This window comes from Bombus affinis, chromosome 11, assembly GCF_024516045.1.
Source record: "Bombus affinis isolate iyBomAffi1 chromosome 11, iyBomAffi1.2, whole genome shotgun sequence".
Lineage (NCBI taxonomy): Eukaryota > Metazoa > Arthropoda > Insecta > Hymenoptera > Apidae > Bombus > Bombus affinis.
The window spans coordinates 4072397-4089626 of record NC_066354.1 but is presented as its reverse complement, the minus strand read 5'-3'; the positions used below and the strand labels follow the sequence as shown (position 1 = coordinate 4089626).

General features: G+C 38.2%; 1 protein-coding gene across 3 annotated transcripts in view; it reads right to left on the bottom strand.

Moving 5' to 3' along the window:
- LOC126921623 (transcription factor kayak) overlaps positions 1-17230 on the bottom strand; it is a 35006-nt gene that overhangs the window by 8513 nt on the left and 9263 nt on the right. The window contains exon 1 of one of the 3 annotated variants that reach the window (XM_050733341.1): positions 1730-2225. The exons of the other annotated variants lie outside the window; for them this stretch is intronic. Within the exon in view, the coding sequence (XP_050589298.1) occupies positions 1730-1798 (69 nt within the window). The 5' untranslated portion in view covers positions 1799-2225. Of the gene's footprint in view, positions 1-1729; positions 2226-17230 lie in introns of those variants that run through there. 3 annotated transcript variants of the gene reach the window in all.

Here is a 17230-nt window from a genome sequence, read left to right as displayed (position 1 = left end):
GAACATATAAAGTATCTAACATATTGTATTGTTAAGATATGATAATTATACTATTGGAATAATATGTACATTACAGAAAATGTATAAAAATTATTTACTATAATAAATTACTTTAGAAGTCTACTAGAGATACAAGGAAATTTTCATGACTTAAAAAAATAGTTTATCATAATATTATAGATACTTCAGTTTCGTCAAACTTCAGAAAAATTAATAAACCGGCAAAAAATTGTCAAAACGATTCGATAAAACTTCAGCATTGTTCAGTGTCCGAATGGTAGATGAGAGAACTGAATATCGGGAAATGTATCTGACAGTAGTGTGTGTACGATATTGGTTAAGTTTTTTACAAGACATAATATTCGCGCCACGTCTTGAGCATCGAGGTTACTTTTTTCAACCGACTGTTTTTCTCAAAGGCACGTGGTATAGTTTCAGCGGTTTTTACGGGTACGTAAAAATATTCATTCCGCGGTTTCATGCGCAACCTGACCATTCGTTTACGATCTGTTTGTTTCATCGAAGCCGGTGGAACTTCCAATCGTTATTGCACAATGTTGCACAATCTCTGCTCGTCCGCATTGCAATAATGGTCCCACATACGTTAACAGGCGGCTCGATAGTGTGGCATTCGCGTGTCGAATAGACTTTCTCCTTCAAGTTCATCCGTCGCGACCGCCATGTTGTTTCTTTTTTCGCGCATCTCTCCTTCCTTTCCCGCGTTCGTGTTCGCGTCAGAATCGCGTTCGTGCTCGCGTCAGAACCGCGCGCGCGTGCCTCGAAAGGAACGCGATGAAATGTGGATACGTTGTTTCTCGCCAATTTACAATTCTTTCCAAATTCGAGTCGACTTCATTTGGCTCGTTCGACTCGAACCGTGTACCACAACGTGAATGAAACACTATTTCGGAGGCCTGCCAAGTGGTGTGTTTATTTTAGACGGTTGCTTTCGAAGCCCCTCGAGGTCCTTTAGACATTAGACTGTTTTCTTCAAACAGAATGCTACTTTGTGAGAAGGAACAATGTAATCGAACGTGATCTATCCAACAACGATAGGCAGTCGACACGTTATCCTCTAGTAGATCCGTTCAAAAGCGTATTGTACCATCTTTTAAGCGATTTTCTAAATTTAGACTCGCTGCTTTCACACGCGGCCTGACCGTTCGTGAATTAAACAGACCTTTTTTTCCTCTATGCGGTTAAATACACGTGTGCTCTTATCGCGACAAGTTTCTAAACAACGAGACAACTCGTATGGTTTTAAGTCTGTCACGATATATGACTTAACTAAGTACACGATTTCAATATTTCTAGATTTTTATCAAGCTTCCTACTTAGAGGACACGTGGACTCGAACGCGGCAGCGACTGTTTAATGCCTGGATCTATTTACTGGTGTAGGGTAGAAGATACAGCTTTAGTTAAGTATCCGTCTCTTTCAAAATAAATCTAGCAGCTGCTTCAAGAAGTCTCGCTTAATGACACCGTCATTTGTTTGGTCGCAAACAAAAACAGCATATACTTGACAGCGCTAGATAGGTTATGTGTCTATGTTAGGTTAGGGTTAGAACCACACTAATCACTGCAAATCCTGTATCTTAGACATTGTTACTAGTTTTTCGATGAAAAAGGGTTTGCCCCCAAAACATTGAGAACAATTTTACGTCGTACAGTATGAAAGAATAAAAGTGGACGATTTTGTAAAAATCTGCAACATGTATGAGGATTACCTGCTGATAAAGCAGTTCCTGCGCGAGGATATTAGCTATGTCGACTGGATCCATGGCGGTGGCTGCCATAGTTCGTGGTATCGGTTAATTCGTTCAGTTATTCGTTTCGTCGTCGATAGAAATAAATAAATAAAATCAATAAAAAATCACGTGAGGGGAGAAGGAAAGGGAGACGTTTTAATAGGAAATACAGGAAGCGGGGTCGAAAGGAAAGTACGAGCGAACTCGTTTTCGTGGAGGGTTAACGAAAAAGAATCTAGGGGCTTAATGTAAGAAAAAAGTAATTTCAGTCGATCGTTCGTTCGTGAGAGATCGTTTGGACGTCGGTGTGCGCCTCCCCTCCCCTCAATCTCTTTCTCCCTCTGTTCTGTTTTACACTCTCGATTCTCCTCCCTCGTACACGCTCTTCTTCTCACTTCTCGAAAGAGTTCGTCACCACTGCGTCCTCCACCGACGCCTCTCTTACACTGAGCCTGCCGATGCCGTTCTGCTCTTCGTGGCCATACGCGACGAGGAAACCTAATCTAAAAATAACCTTCGAATTTCGAGTATGTGCGCTTGACAGAAAGAGACGACGAGAAAGAGAGAGCAAGAAGAGAAAAAGGTGGGAGAGATTTCCGCGCCCTTCTTTAAATTTGCAACATGCTATTGATGAGCTTTCTCGTTATTTCCCGTATGTAGGTAAATAAAAATAATTTTTCAAAAATTCAGAACGGATTAAATTAGGTTATTTTATAGATAATTTAATGAAACTATTTTCTAAGAACTTTTTTACAATCTAATTTTCAGCCAAGACTGTCAGAACTAAATGATTCGGTTGATATTGCAGTTGCCTACCAAGCTAGAGACCCGGGTTCAAATCCGCGTTGCTGGATTTTAATTTTTCCCTTTAAATATCATATTTATGTCCATAGCGTTTTATGACTCGTGAAAGTGTTCGAAGGCAAGCCTTTGGTAGTTAATGCAAGTGTGTAGCCAAAGTTTATGACCAAAGAGATAAGAAAGGGGTGCCTTTACGACTTTCTCCATTGTTCCCCGCTCGCCAACAGTGACATTCTTTCGGAATCGCGTAATGGTCCGAAGTTTCCAACTTAACGCTCCTACCGATTTATCTGTAGCCACCGCGTTCCAAAAGATTTATTCTAATGCGACGAAATCTTTACTAACTGCGAAAATATCAAATATCGGCACACGCTATCTTTGAAATCGCTAATGGTCTAAGAAATTTGCATATTCGTTCTAAAAATACGAATGTTCGAATCAACTTCATTTTATGAACAAAATATCATTAGTAACATACACATAAAATTAAGGTAAAATATACTGATATATTACTGATATATAAAATTAGAATAAGGTATAATCAGTAATATAAGGTTTGAAGTTAGTTAATGACGTTACCAACAGACAAGTTAATACTCGTGAGCACGAAACAAATTGAAAACAGCCGTAACACCAAATACCAGCTGATACTTGAGAGCTTATTCGCAGTAGAGCAGTGGTTTTTCCCAGCGTCTCCGAAATTCCCAATTGCGCGTCCGCCTGGAGGATCTTAATTAACCCAAGTTCTAAGTTTAAACACCTGTGGAGCGTCGTTTGTCGTCGACGCCGGCCTCCCCGCGATTCGTCGTCTTGGAAAGGGGCCAAGAGGTCTCTTCGTAGAACTCTCGACCCAACCGAGAAACATTCCGATCCCGAAAACTTCACGAAAATTTCGTACCAGTTGTTTCATCGAACTAATTGATTCCTCGATTTCATAATGTAATCTCTGTTAAGTAAGATTTCCCGGAATAAGCTTTTTACTCGTTATATTGGAATTGGTTTGATGCGATAGTGAAACGCATGTTTGGACGATATTATCGTTTATCGCGCGAATCGTTTCCAGGATGTGGCTTCCTTCGTACATCGCTTCGTTAAAGATGCGTACACAGCGCCGCCATAGCCGTAGCTTTTTTCCTTTAGTTCTGAAAATACGTTTGTGCACATGGTCACTTGACAAACGTTTGGAACTATATCAACAACCATTACCATGACGTTTAAAATGTCGAAATGTGAATGTATTCGTCATTTCCGTCGTGTTATTGGTGGTATTTTTCTGTGACGTTGGTGAAAATATGGCGATTAGCAGTTACTGTTTACGACAAAGCAAGTCGATTGGTTATTTAAAAGGAGTATTTTAACGCGTCTGTAGTGACCATGCGAGGAGGAGAAGAGAGATGACGATAATTAGAATACGCTACCCGCTACGCGGTAGCGGAAAACCTGTTCTCTTTTGCGTCATTCGGAAATAAACGTGTCCCAACCAGTCACGAAGTGGCTCGTGAACACGAGATGGACATTCAAAACCAGCTTATCTCCGCGACTTGATACGAAAACATGTGTGCCAGCCAGATTTCAATAAACAATCTCCGGTGTTTTATCAGCCAGTAGTGCTCGGAATTTTTAAACACAAAACACCATGCAACACTGCCCGTAGTATCTTATTATGTTACCCATAAATAGAGATCATCGTGTAACGAAAACATTTCTCCTGGTTGACTCTTTAAAAGTCGTATTAAAAACATCAGCTTAAAAATATTTATTTTTTGATTTACGAAAATAAATATTCCCAAATAATTGAATGACTTGAAAAATGGTAATAGATTTTTGTCGAGACGAATAAAATTTTTGCAGAAATAAACATTTCCGCGAAATGCACTGAACTCTTCGTTATAACCTATTATCCATATTAATCTAACTATAGCAACCCTCCCCGGATACCTCGATGCCTTCCCTTCTGCCCACGCGTCAATTTCAAATTCCAGGAACTGCCAGCATATTTTCCGACCCCGATAAGAACACGGAGGGCGTCCAATTAACAGGAAACTAGCGGATCTGAACCGTTCGACTGTTCGCCGGAACGACAAATTTGCATCGAACGAGATCGCCTACTTCATTTCAATACAATTTTACATTAACTAGATGTTTCATCTAGTCAAACTAGACGCGGAACAAATAGGAAACGATTTGATTTTGCGTAAGAAGATCGTGGTCAAAGACTGACTAATCAGAGGTCCATTTGCATCGATTATTACCGACTGACGATATCTTTTCTCAAATGGATATTTTTGATTTACGTAATAACATAAAGATCCATTGTAAGACCGGTAAACATAGCATGTGCCTGAGCGATCTCTGGTATTTGTTCTGAATTCTATTTTGCTTTTTTGTTTTCACGATCAGATGCTGCAGGCCCGTTTACATTGGGTAATTATGCGACGATGAGACCGAAACGCTCTCGCACGTGGCGTCTCAAAACAAAATGAACACGGTGCACAAACGGTCGGGACATAACGGGCGGAGCAACGATTTTTCCACGAAAACCTTTCTGCGGAGGGCATTGAAATGTCAGGCCAAGATCATCGGAGCGCTCAACTCGGCTCCGTGGGCGACTCAAGGACGCGTTCTCGGCCAAACAAATTGCGACGGCGATTCTTCTACGATTGAACAATGTAGTTATCGTTATTTTTTTTCCCGGCTAATTACAGGTTTCGGCGGAAGAACGATTTCTCCGCATTACGTTTGCTAGTAACGCAATCTAACGATAATTTGTTTAATCTCCTAGTTTCTCTCTATTATTCTCTATGCTATCTGGTAGACGACCAATGAGCGATAAGCACCAACAATACGAAACGGCGCAGATAGAATAAAATACGCGATAGTTCGTATACAACGATAAGGATGCAATTATCTAGCTTAATCGAACGTGTAAATAACATTTGTTACATATATGGTTGAGAATGCGTTCCAATTTCTAATCATGTTTTAATCCCCCTTCGATGGACCAATTGTTACATGTTTCGCATAATCTATCGTTCGTTATTGCTATGTTCCCGGCGTATGTGCACGGACATGTTTCTTTTTTTCTTTCGTTCTGCGTGGCCGTTACGCGACGGTTGCTATTACGTGGTAAATAATAACGCAATTACGTCGTTGGTACGCGGACCGAGAGGCGTTATCGTGGTACGAAACGAAAAAAAGGCATGGCAGACTGCTGCACGACATGGACACGCGGCCTTGGATAACAAAGGAAATCGTTTTTACTTTTCGAGTCCTTTCTAAATGTTAAAAAGAAAAAGAAAAGAAAAAAACACATTACAACACGCTCGATTTAAAAGACTCCAATTGTTTAAACTGAATTTAGATTTGAAAGTACGAATTCGAAATAAAATTCAACTTTTAAAATTCAGATTCGTATTCGAATTTAGAAATTCAAGCCTAAGTTCAAATTCCAAAATTCAATTACAAGTTCAAATTTAGATTCAAGTCTAAATTTAACTGGAGTTAAAATGTTGATTCACTTATGCAAAATATGCAAAACTAGTCTCTTGTTTCACGTTCTCATATAAGGAAACGATACATGAAAAGAAGTGAGAAGAATAATTCCGCGTAGAGGTTAGGAAACTCTTTGCTCCGGGTACTCGTCTCGAATCACAATCTCCTTTATTCCAATCCTCTTCGGAAACAGAAAACTTAGTAGCGGAATAATTTTCTAATCATTTATTCCGTTTGCCTCACTGTTTTTCATCTACGAGCTCGATAGGGAAACAATAGTAATACTATGCGCAAATTACACGGAATTCTAAAACCAGAAGTTATCTACGTACGAATATGCAAAATATAACTTACAAATGTAAGTTTTCCTCTATTGGAACGTAATTCCCATGAATTAACTAGAACAATCCATTTATCGTGTTTCTATTTTCATTATAAAAATTATAATACACGAGCCTTTATACATATATATACATACACATACACATTAACAAATAAATAAAATTTAGGCAGTAAAAATCTCAAAAGAGCATCATCTTGTTGTATACGGCTACATAAATACGTACGTGGCCTAATCAGTGCTACGAACTCGAACTACATGCTACATATCCAATTAGTAGCGCAAGAATAACGCAATTATAGATATCAACTTGATCTATTAACCGAGTCGCTCTTTAATCAGAAGTTTCTATAATCACGAAATTAGAAGTACGCGAAGACAAATCAATTGCAATTGGGTCGATTTTAATGCCTGTAAATGTATGATATGATACATTATTAACAAAAATAGACCGTTAAAAATCCTTACATAAACATAATATTATACCCAGGAGATTATCAATACCAGTTACGTCTTTCCTAGTTAACAGATTAAAAATTAGATAGAAATTTTCCGTGACGAAGAGAACGAGTGGTCGAGGCGTTTAAATTTAACCGAGGCTAATGGAAAGCTCGTGAAAAATCGGACCGTTTGCAGTGAGGAATATATCTCTCCCCCGACAATCCGACACATATAGGAACGTTAGAGGAAGCGGACGCTAAAAAGCGCGATCCGGCGCAAACATCGATGCACCGTCAGCTCTGGACAAAGAACAAAGAATGTAAACACGATAACACGCGGCGATCGACTGCGCGCTCACAACTTTCCCCGTTTGTTACGCTTTTTTACCGTTGTGTGCTATACCATGTAAGTTACATAACGAACAAGTTCATTTTCTATGCTGTAGACTGTAGACACTCGTTGGTTCCTATCGAAAAGATAGGGAAATGGGATAGGTATTTTTGTAGTGTTACTCGATCGCATAAATATTTATAAAACGATATAACAGACTCTATACAAATTTTCAAATGACTCGCGCATTTATCTTGGTATTTGTATATTATCGATAAGATCTTGAAATGTTAATACTTGTAATATAGTTAGTTGACATATAATGTATCGCATATAAAATAATATAATATATTAGTACTTTTTAGTAATTTATGTTGCAAATTATTTTACTGATAGAATACAATCGTATAGAGAATAGAACATAGAATTTATTACAATATATATACATAGTTTACCGTGTTATGAAATCTCGGTTAATTATTATATGGGTACGATTCCATACAATATCAAGATACGCTATCTATAGTAAAATAGCGAAAATAAAATCGCGTGAGACCGTTAAAACGACGTTTACGCGTTATTCGGTAATTACGAAAGGGAAACACGTACGGTATTTCCGGGAACATTATCGACTCGGGACGTCAAGGTTTCGAGTTCGAGTCCCGACTACTAGTCGATTCGTGAAAGCTTACTTATATGTACGTGGGAAGAGGCACGTGCACGAAGCCAACTGTGACGAGTCTAAAGTGCATCGAGCGAAAGAAAACAAAAAGCATAGGCACCGGCTATCAGCCAGGAAACAAGATAACGATGCTATTAGAAAAGAAAATATCCAGCTACCATCCTTTGTTCGATGTCCATAAATACTTCGAATCGACGATCGGGTCCGCGATTCTTTTTCTTTCGCTTTTTGTCATTTAGCCTCGAGCTCTTATCGCGGAATTCATAATCGTTCCTTACGTGCATCAACAATAACGTAACGTTACGGCTGTCACGCTTACAGGACACGCTTAAAAAGTTGACCACTGGTAAACGCACCAAAAATGGCAATGAATTTTTAAAAGCGTGAACTCACCTCGAATCCTCGGCTCCTCGCGACCTCGTGCCTGTTCACGAAATCTATATCGACTATGCGTACTAAAATAACACAGTCGATGTACAGAAACAATTTCTCGTTTATAGACAGAATAACGTCGATTATTTTGTGAAATCGATTTCGATCTAAACTCTTGAATTCGAAAAATCGTTACGAGATCAAGGGAATGCCAGCGTTCATTGAAATCGTCGAGAGAAAAAAAAAAGATAACGAGGAAAAAGAGAGACGTACGAAACCTCGCTGAACAACCGCGCGCAACGGCAGTCGTAATGACACTGACAGTGCTTCTACTGCTTCTGTCATCGCGCTATCACCACATGGTCGCCCCGTCGGGCTCGGCCTCGCAGCTTCGGCTATCTTCGGATACGCTCGACTCTTTTCTCGAGAGGATACGCCAGCAACACAAGTGCACGTGAAACACCCGAAGGAGAGATGAGAGAATCCTCATGGATAAAAACACAGAAAAAGAGACTACAGCCACACGAGGGAAGAGGTTGCATTAGCCGGGATAAGAGATGACTTCATTCCGGCCACCGAAACGCGATCGAGAGATGGTTCTCTCTCAAACACGGGGAGAAATCGCAGAAATCTTTCAATCATGCTAAGCCATCGTGTTCCAAGGTTTTTTTTGAGGGGGAATTTCGGGGAAGTGTAGCCGTTCAGGAATACTTGGCATTTCCGAGTACCTCACGAGAGTAAAGTTTCAGCGCGATAGCTAGAGTTCGATTGTCGGAATCGTATCTTGCGTAACACAGGTTTCTCTTTTGTAATATTAAAATATATACGTATATCTATGTATATAATTATCATAAATCGAATAAAATTGGGACCAATAGATAAGAAATAAATATATGAAATAATATATTGTGTAATATTTATGCGACAGGACTAAAACGTTTTAGGTGTATTAAACATCGAAATATATTAACCATATCGCAAGAGACATATCAACAACGCTCGTCGTTATCGAAAGCGGAAATCTCGGGATTTTTCCGAACGGCATAAAAGGAACGCGAATGGCTATCGCTTTCAAGTCACGTGGCCCCTTTCATCATGCTAGGAAAAGACTCGATCGATCGACATCGATAGACTACGCGAACGATCCACGGGATTTACATAAATGCATCAAGTACATACGCGCATGTATTAACAGCGTCCGCAGACATCTGATTACTAAATAGGCGCCGACTGCGTATGAGTCACGAGGATTCGATAGCACAAGTCGCAGAATCATCGTACCAGGAAAATCGAAATCGAGCACGTGTCGTTGCGTCATACTCGAGGACCTCTTCCGGTTCAAAACGCGACTTCTACGAATTATTCCATGAATATAGAACATCGCCGGCTCGATTTTTATCGCTCCTGGGACCGTTATTTTTCGTCGATACTTTCCATCGCCTTGAAAGTCCCGCTCGAAAGACACGTGACGCGATCGCGTTCCGAGAAGTTTTACCGAAACAGAAATATCATTTTTCTTCCTCGTATCTATATAGTTGTGCAAGTAAACGTTTTCACTAAACTTCACTAGAGTATACTAAATATACTAGAATTGTGTTTAACTTCGTGTCCTACATGAGAAAGAGAGGATTATTCATTTCCAAGATCGGTTTCTTAAGTCGGTTATCTTGTTGGTGGAAGCCTGTGGATGGCTTCCGTATGGTAAACCGTTCCTGTGGTAAATCTTCCTCTAGGGAATCAGTGGTGCTTTCATAAAAAAAACTGTGTCGATAGCGACCAAAATGTTAATATATTATGAAATGGAATATAACTAAAATTATATGTAATTTAATTAAAAACATAATTAAAATTACATATTAAAAGCATATAATTAAAATATATTAACTCACGTCGTCAGCGTTGCTCTAGTTTAATATTTGATACTAACGTATGATATTTGATAATTATGAAAGAATTTCAAGAATTTATATAATATCCTGTTTCGTCGCTATTTCTTCCATAGACCCATTTATCACACACCCAAATTTAACATACCCAAATCACTACAACTTTGTAAAGTTTAATGAAATTGAAGTATTTATTACATAACAAACATTGTGTAGACTATAATTTTTGACAAGAAATAAGTTAAATCTAATTGTTCTATCTTTTCTGTATTCCACAGTACGAAGGCGATAAAATTCGAATAATTTCCTGTTCTAAACTCGACGTTTAAGGTACAACGATGTAATGATCTAATGTACTCGACTTAATTAATACCCCAATGATCCATAAAATTTACTAACTTTTCATCAAGCGTTTACAGATAGGTACATACGTAGAAAAATGTAAAATACAGAAGCCGAGTCATAAAGCTGTATACTCTTCTTTCACATCTCATTTATGTCCGGCCCAACGTAGCCAGCCTCTCTTCAGACAGCATCTAGGGCTCTTAATTGAAGTCTGGCCTTTCCTGAGTCTCGATTAACGATTACCATTGAGAACAGTGCTTCGTTGTTGGTCGCACGCCGCCTTTTCCACGAGTAACGCGCACCCTTTACAATCGTTTCTCAAACAAACACGCTTAAATCTACGTTTGAAACAATTCATTATGCGAGAACACACGAAGGGACTTAGAATTATATTTCTTAGGTTCTTTCGTTATAACGGGGAGATATTATAGAGATTTATAGAATTACGTTTGCTAGGTGCTTCAGTTAGGATTACATTAGAAATGTATAGAATCATATTTTCTATAAATACTTCGTTAAAATTATATTACAGATTTATAGAATTGTATTTTCTAGATTCTATGGCTACAATTATATTAGAATTATATTCTTACGAAACAACTGTATCCGATCGCAAATGACCCAATGGATGCAACACGAGTTAACTAGAAGTTCGAATATAGCGAACAGAACATTCCTATTATTAAGAGAACCTGGCAAATCAAAAGCCTGAATAATCAACGTTTTACTGTATCCAGAACACGAAGAATCCACGCGACGTTCCTTCCGCATGCCCTTGACAAACACCATGTATCACATTCGTTATACGGTACAAAGTACTTGGACTGGTCTGTCAGTAGTCGATAAAACGACGTAGATAAGAACAAAGTGCTCTGACTGACTGTTTTTAGCACCGCACTCCGGACAAAGCCGAAGAATGAGAAGTAAGAAGCGATGCGATGGTGGTCCCTCAAGAGCGTGCTTTACGTTCAGAGGTGAACGACACGACGGAGAACGGGCTTTCCCGGAGTAATTTTGGAAATTCTCTGCACGTCACAGCCCTGTCCTTATTCGTGCTCGCGTTCACATGATATCGTACTAGTTTTATCGCGGTAATGAGAATCGCTTTTACGGATGTGCTTCATATAGGTCAGTTTTATAGCTGATCGTTAATAAAGTTGCTGTAGAACGTTCCTTTGGTGTGTTTCGTCTTTCTGTATTTCAATTATGAAACTGGATGATAAGAAGGGTTACATTGTGAAAAAACCAAAACGATAGATCTTTAACTTCTTAAGAGAGTTCGTTAAATTATAGAGAAATGCGTCGACACGGAACTCTTGTATATAGATATTCAATTTTTTTTAGCCATACTGCGTATTATTTTGTAAAATTACTTTGTGAAACTATATCGAAATATAATTTTTGGGGAAAGATACTTTTATCTTTTCATGATTACCAAAATTGTACCTCCGGAAGTGAGCCGTATCCTTTCAAAAGATATGTATACTATGGAAGATAACCTCAAAATTCTAACTCGTAGTTTTGTACTTATAACTGAACATTACATATACAAAATTTTAAACAGCTATGTAATACTGTACAAGTGAAACTTTATACTATCATTTAATATAAATGAATATAAATGAATAATATTATAAAGGCAGTACTCGAGAAGTTAAAATTCTTCCGAAGAAAAAAAAGATTTGTTATTGTCGTACCATTTTATCGTTTTCATACAAAATTATTTATTGTTAACCTTTTATAAATTTCTTTAATTAAATATTAATTCTTTTTTCTTCTTTAACAGTACAATATGGAACGATTTGTCACGAGATAAACACATCTAAAAGGATTAAGCCCCACTCTCAATTTGTAAACGTTAATGTCGTCTTTATCTGGTAATCGATCTCCCGTCACGCAGAACAACGATTCTTGCGAAACTGACGATTCATCCTCAAGGATGTTTAATCGCCTACTTTTCGCCAAGAATGATCCGTTAACTTGAATTCATCGATACATAATTGCTGCTTCTACGCAAAACTTGCAATTACATTAAAAATTTTAGCGAAATATGAAATTCGCTCACATTTCTGCTTGACTTTCACGGAATTTTCTAATGTTTATCATCTAGATTCAAATTTCCCAAGAATCGCTGATTCAGCGACGAGACAAGGCTCTTCAACGTTCTTATTACAATGGCTGGTATAGTTGTTAAATCCAAGTACAACATTTTGAATGATTTAGTAGAAAAGTGGCTCGTGATCACGCGAGGAGTAGTTCGATAATTGCAAGGTTGCTCGCCTGTAATGCACCGCACTCGAGCCTTTATTAATTCAATGTTCAAATAGTAAGAACTGCATTATTAGATCAAAACTTTAATTTGCGCGATAACGTTCAATCTATCCTTTCGAACCATACTCGAATTAAAAAAATTACAGATATATATATTTTTTTCTGAGATTATGCTCAAATTAAATAAATAAAAAAATGTTTAATATTCGAAGGTATACGCAAATTAAGAAAACAAGAAAAGTATCCAATGTAGATACCTTCTGAATTGATGCTTCGATTAAAACGATATAAGCAACTTTTATAATTACAGAAGTTTTACAATTTTACTTTTACAATTGCAGAAAGTCAAAGTAAAAGAACTAATTAAAGATAAAACCATACCTACTATACCTATCATTATCCCTCGGGAGTTGCAATTTTTCTCTCCCTAGAGATAAAAGAAAGGAAAAAAGAAGAAGATTAAGCAACTTCATCTTTACTCCTCCTTCACCACCTTCCTCAACTACTTACACAAAATGGCTACCCTTTTACCGCGCTAATTCGCCTGCCGCTTACACGTACACAAAGCCAAAGAACGGTCAGCGGGATAATGTTACGCGCGCGCACGTCGTGAGGACGTTAAGGACGAAGGACGGAGAGTACGAGGAGGTCGGCAACGCGATCGTAAGGGGGGAAAAAAGGAACACGGGCGTAAAAGAAAACGCTCCGAGGGCAGAACGGTCCGTGAATTCCTGACCAGTGACGCAATGGTTCAGGCATTTCCGACTGGTTGCACTTCGGCGTTCTCCAATGAGAATACCTACATAATCGCGCGCATAATGCCGGGCTACGTGTGGACCTCCACACGCACATCTTTTCCCATCCATATCTTTCATCCTTTTAAACCGTTCCACTTTCCTCGGTTCATACTGTTTCAACGACCTTCTCACGCGACACCGCGTTTTTCCACGCGAACAAAGAACGAACTAATTAGTTTTAATGGGTTCCGCTGCGGTTTGGTCCGTTTGGCAGATTCTTCGATATAGAAATGTAGCTCTTTTCATTTCGTAATTTCGCTGAGTCATGCTGACTATGGGAATTTTATTTGGATTTTGAATTAAAAATTTTGTACGGTGAGTTCTGTGATGGGTTTGAATAATTTGCAAATTCTATGAATTTATAATTTAAGATTCAAGTTTCGTATGGTTGATCGGAATTCGTGCAATTTATAAATTGTTTGAACATTTCATTTAATAGGAAAGTTCCAGTTCGCTCTATAATTAAATAAACGACGATCTATTAAAAAAACCTTCTTATATAAACAACTAACTAACAATAAAAAAATTAAACTTTCGTTTTATCTAACAAAACAAGCATTCACCCAAACAACTAAGCTCACCCCATTCAGACCGCAATGGGTTAATGTTTAACTTCAAAACACATTAGCCCATAATGAACTACTCGGTATAGTACCGCATTTAAAGGCACCCACGTCCTTTTTGTCGACGTCCAGCAAGACTTCGGACCGTCACGGTCATAATAGTTTCACGAAATTGGATACACTCTCGTCCCACGTATCAGCAGAGACCCAAAAGGGCTCGTTGGGTTCCATGACCTTTTAAACGAGACAGCGCCTTTTATAGGGGCGAGCATCACCCTGTGAATAGGTAGACCACTTTATCATACCATCAGATGGGAAGAAGACGAAGTCTTTTTGAATTATAACCAGTGTACGAAGCTTAGAAGCCGCCCTGATTCCTTCGTTTACCCGAGCATCACGAAGAATGCAGCTGTGAATAAAAAGACTTCGTTTCTTCTTTTATGCCAGCAAATCAATTTCAAGAAGGGTCACACGACAGATGGGTGCACGTGATATGTATCTACGCACGTTCTTTTTCACGTAATACGCATCTATACTGGCTCACGAAAGTATTTGAACACTTAGCATAGGAATCTTTTGTAACCATATTGTATGTGTTATACGAAACATTATGAAATTTCATTACCACTGCAACGAGACACGACTGTCATTAAACTGAGAAGATTTGTACAAATTCATATTATCCAGAATGTATTTATAGAAATAGAAGTTTGATAGAAAATTGATATACCTACTGAATTATATATAAATTATATTCAATCATTATTTATAGTTATATTTTATAACTAAATTATATATTACTATATTGTTATAAAAAGCACCATACGTTGGATATTTTATGTATTATTTCACATTATGAGTATTCTTCCTACCTCCAGACTTTCAAATTTTAAATTTGAAACCAATCCGAAACTGTATGTAGAAATTACAAATATGTATTTATTGCAAACTTACATATACGTATTTAGTAAAAAATTAATATAGAGTATGAATAGCATTCTTTGGTGAAATTAAATGTCGAGGCTCATTAACATAACGGATAGTCGGCTGTTCAAATACTATCGATAAATATCTTGCATTACCGGATTGGTTATAAACTTTATCAATGCAATCACGATAGTAATAGCACCAATGAAATTTCAAAATGTTTTGTATAACACACATGATACGTACGTTCATAAAAGATTTCTAGAAGAGTTCCATTATAATATCTTTTGTGAGCCTATGCGTTCCTCGCGCGACAAAAACGACTCCGATGGGTATGTTAAATATTTTACAGAACAGACGGGTCTTGATGTGGAAACAATGGACTATGAACGTAAATCTTTGAATCTTTTCGGCGATAGGACGATACGGTGCCAGTTCCTCGAAAGACAAACTGAATAAGATTTGAAACTCGGGGAATATTAAATCAGAGTGACTAAGGTGGAGTTTGTCACGATGTTTGGAATGGGAAAATAAGATAATGTAACGGTATTATTAAACGTGAAGCTTCTCCCTTCATAAACGTTCACGAATGAGATACGAATCGCCCAGAAGTTGCACCGATACGCTCCGTATATTAAAATACAACATGAAACGACATGGAAGTAAATTAAAATACAGCGAAGTAAATTTTTGAAAATCGTGTATCAACCTATTTCTATTACCACAACATATCTTTGACGAACAATTGCCAATAGAAATTCCAAACGAAGCTTCTCCTAGTTACCAAAAAAATTACTACAAAAATTCTTCGCAGAAAGATTCCCTCAAAATAGAAAATTCCATTGCAATTATGAGATTCTAAAAATCGACGTTGATCACCCGAAACATCTGCACTTTAGTCAGCTAATGCTCCCACTCATTAATCATCCTGCGTCAGAGGAAAAAGAAAACCGTTGGCGTGCGATGTAAAAAAGAAAACAGATACAACGTAAGAAACATCGAAATCGCCTCTAATCTATCGAAGATTTCGCAATCGAGGGGAAAAACCCGGGACAGGTAGATGGACGTCGAAGGTGGAGACGTTGAAATCGAAGAGATCCCCCATCCATTCGAGGCATTCTCAAGGGGAAAGTGTTAACGTATTGACGTCACTCATACGCAAGATATCTTTCCGTGGAATCGACCTCCTTTCGAGGTCGACTACACCGGATTACCGTCTCGCTATCCACGTGAACAAAAAAGTAATAAAAAAAGGAAAAGAAAAAGGGGGAAAAAAGATAATAAAAATCTACGATCACAGTATCGTGGAAATCATACGAAGCCTACGAAGTTCGAGTTTCTAAGGCAGGTTCGAGCAATTTGCTTCTACAATACGCTGGATCTCTGTTGCGAAACCACGTTTTTGCTCGGCGCATTAAACGCGGTTTCGCAATGCAGACATTTCTTCCACGCGATTTCTTTTATCTGTTAATTTGAGCGAGGAAAATAATCTGTCGATCGTTTTGTAATAATACAGTGGATTTGTTACGAATCTCTCTTCTTTTCCGACTCAATAGACCGCGTATGTTTGCGTACGTTCGTAACATAATGATTGCAAATATATTTAGAGCAATGCAGTCTAAGTGGAGTTTCATGTTTCTCACTAACCGCTTCACCTCGGATATTTTACATATTTGTTTTATAACATGTACGTTCTACAAATTTGTACGCCTTTAAATTTTCTATAAGTCTAGAAACATCCGCACTTACTGATCAGATTCGTATCAAGGAGACTATCGGACTACAGCATATTATAGAAATAAAAATCGAAATTGAAATAAAGAGATTCTAAATAAATGACTCGAGTGCTTAGAAAACAATTAACCACTTGTTCATACTACATCACCCGTACAAGTTATTTTGAGTGAACTCAATTTCAACTAGATTACACCTCTTAACTGCATTGACGTTAAAACCGAACGATACCGGATTTGATCTGCCTGGTATCATTGTAGAGCGCAGTTGAATAATAATTCTCGGTAGCGCCAAGAGGTTGAACAACGAAACAGAAAAAGATGAAGGAAAGGAACGGAAAATATGGTTAGAATCGCCGCGACAGAAACGTAGCCGTATCACGTATTTACGAGAAATCGCGTCTCTAAACGTTTTTCCTGGTACCGGATGATGTCTTGCGGGAGCGATGCAGCATAATCGACATGTTTACGAGGCGTCGCGAATAATAATGGAGGGCGAT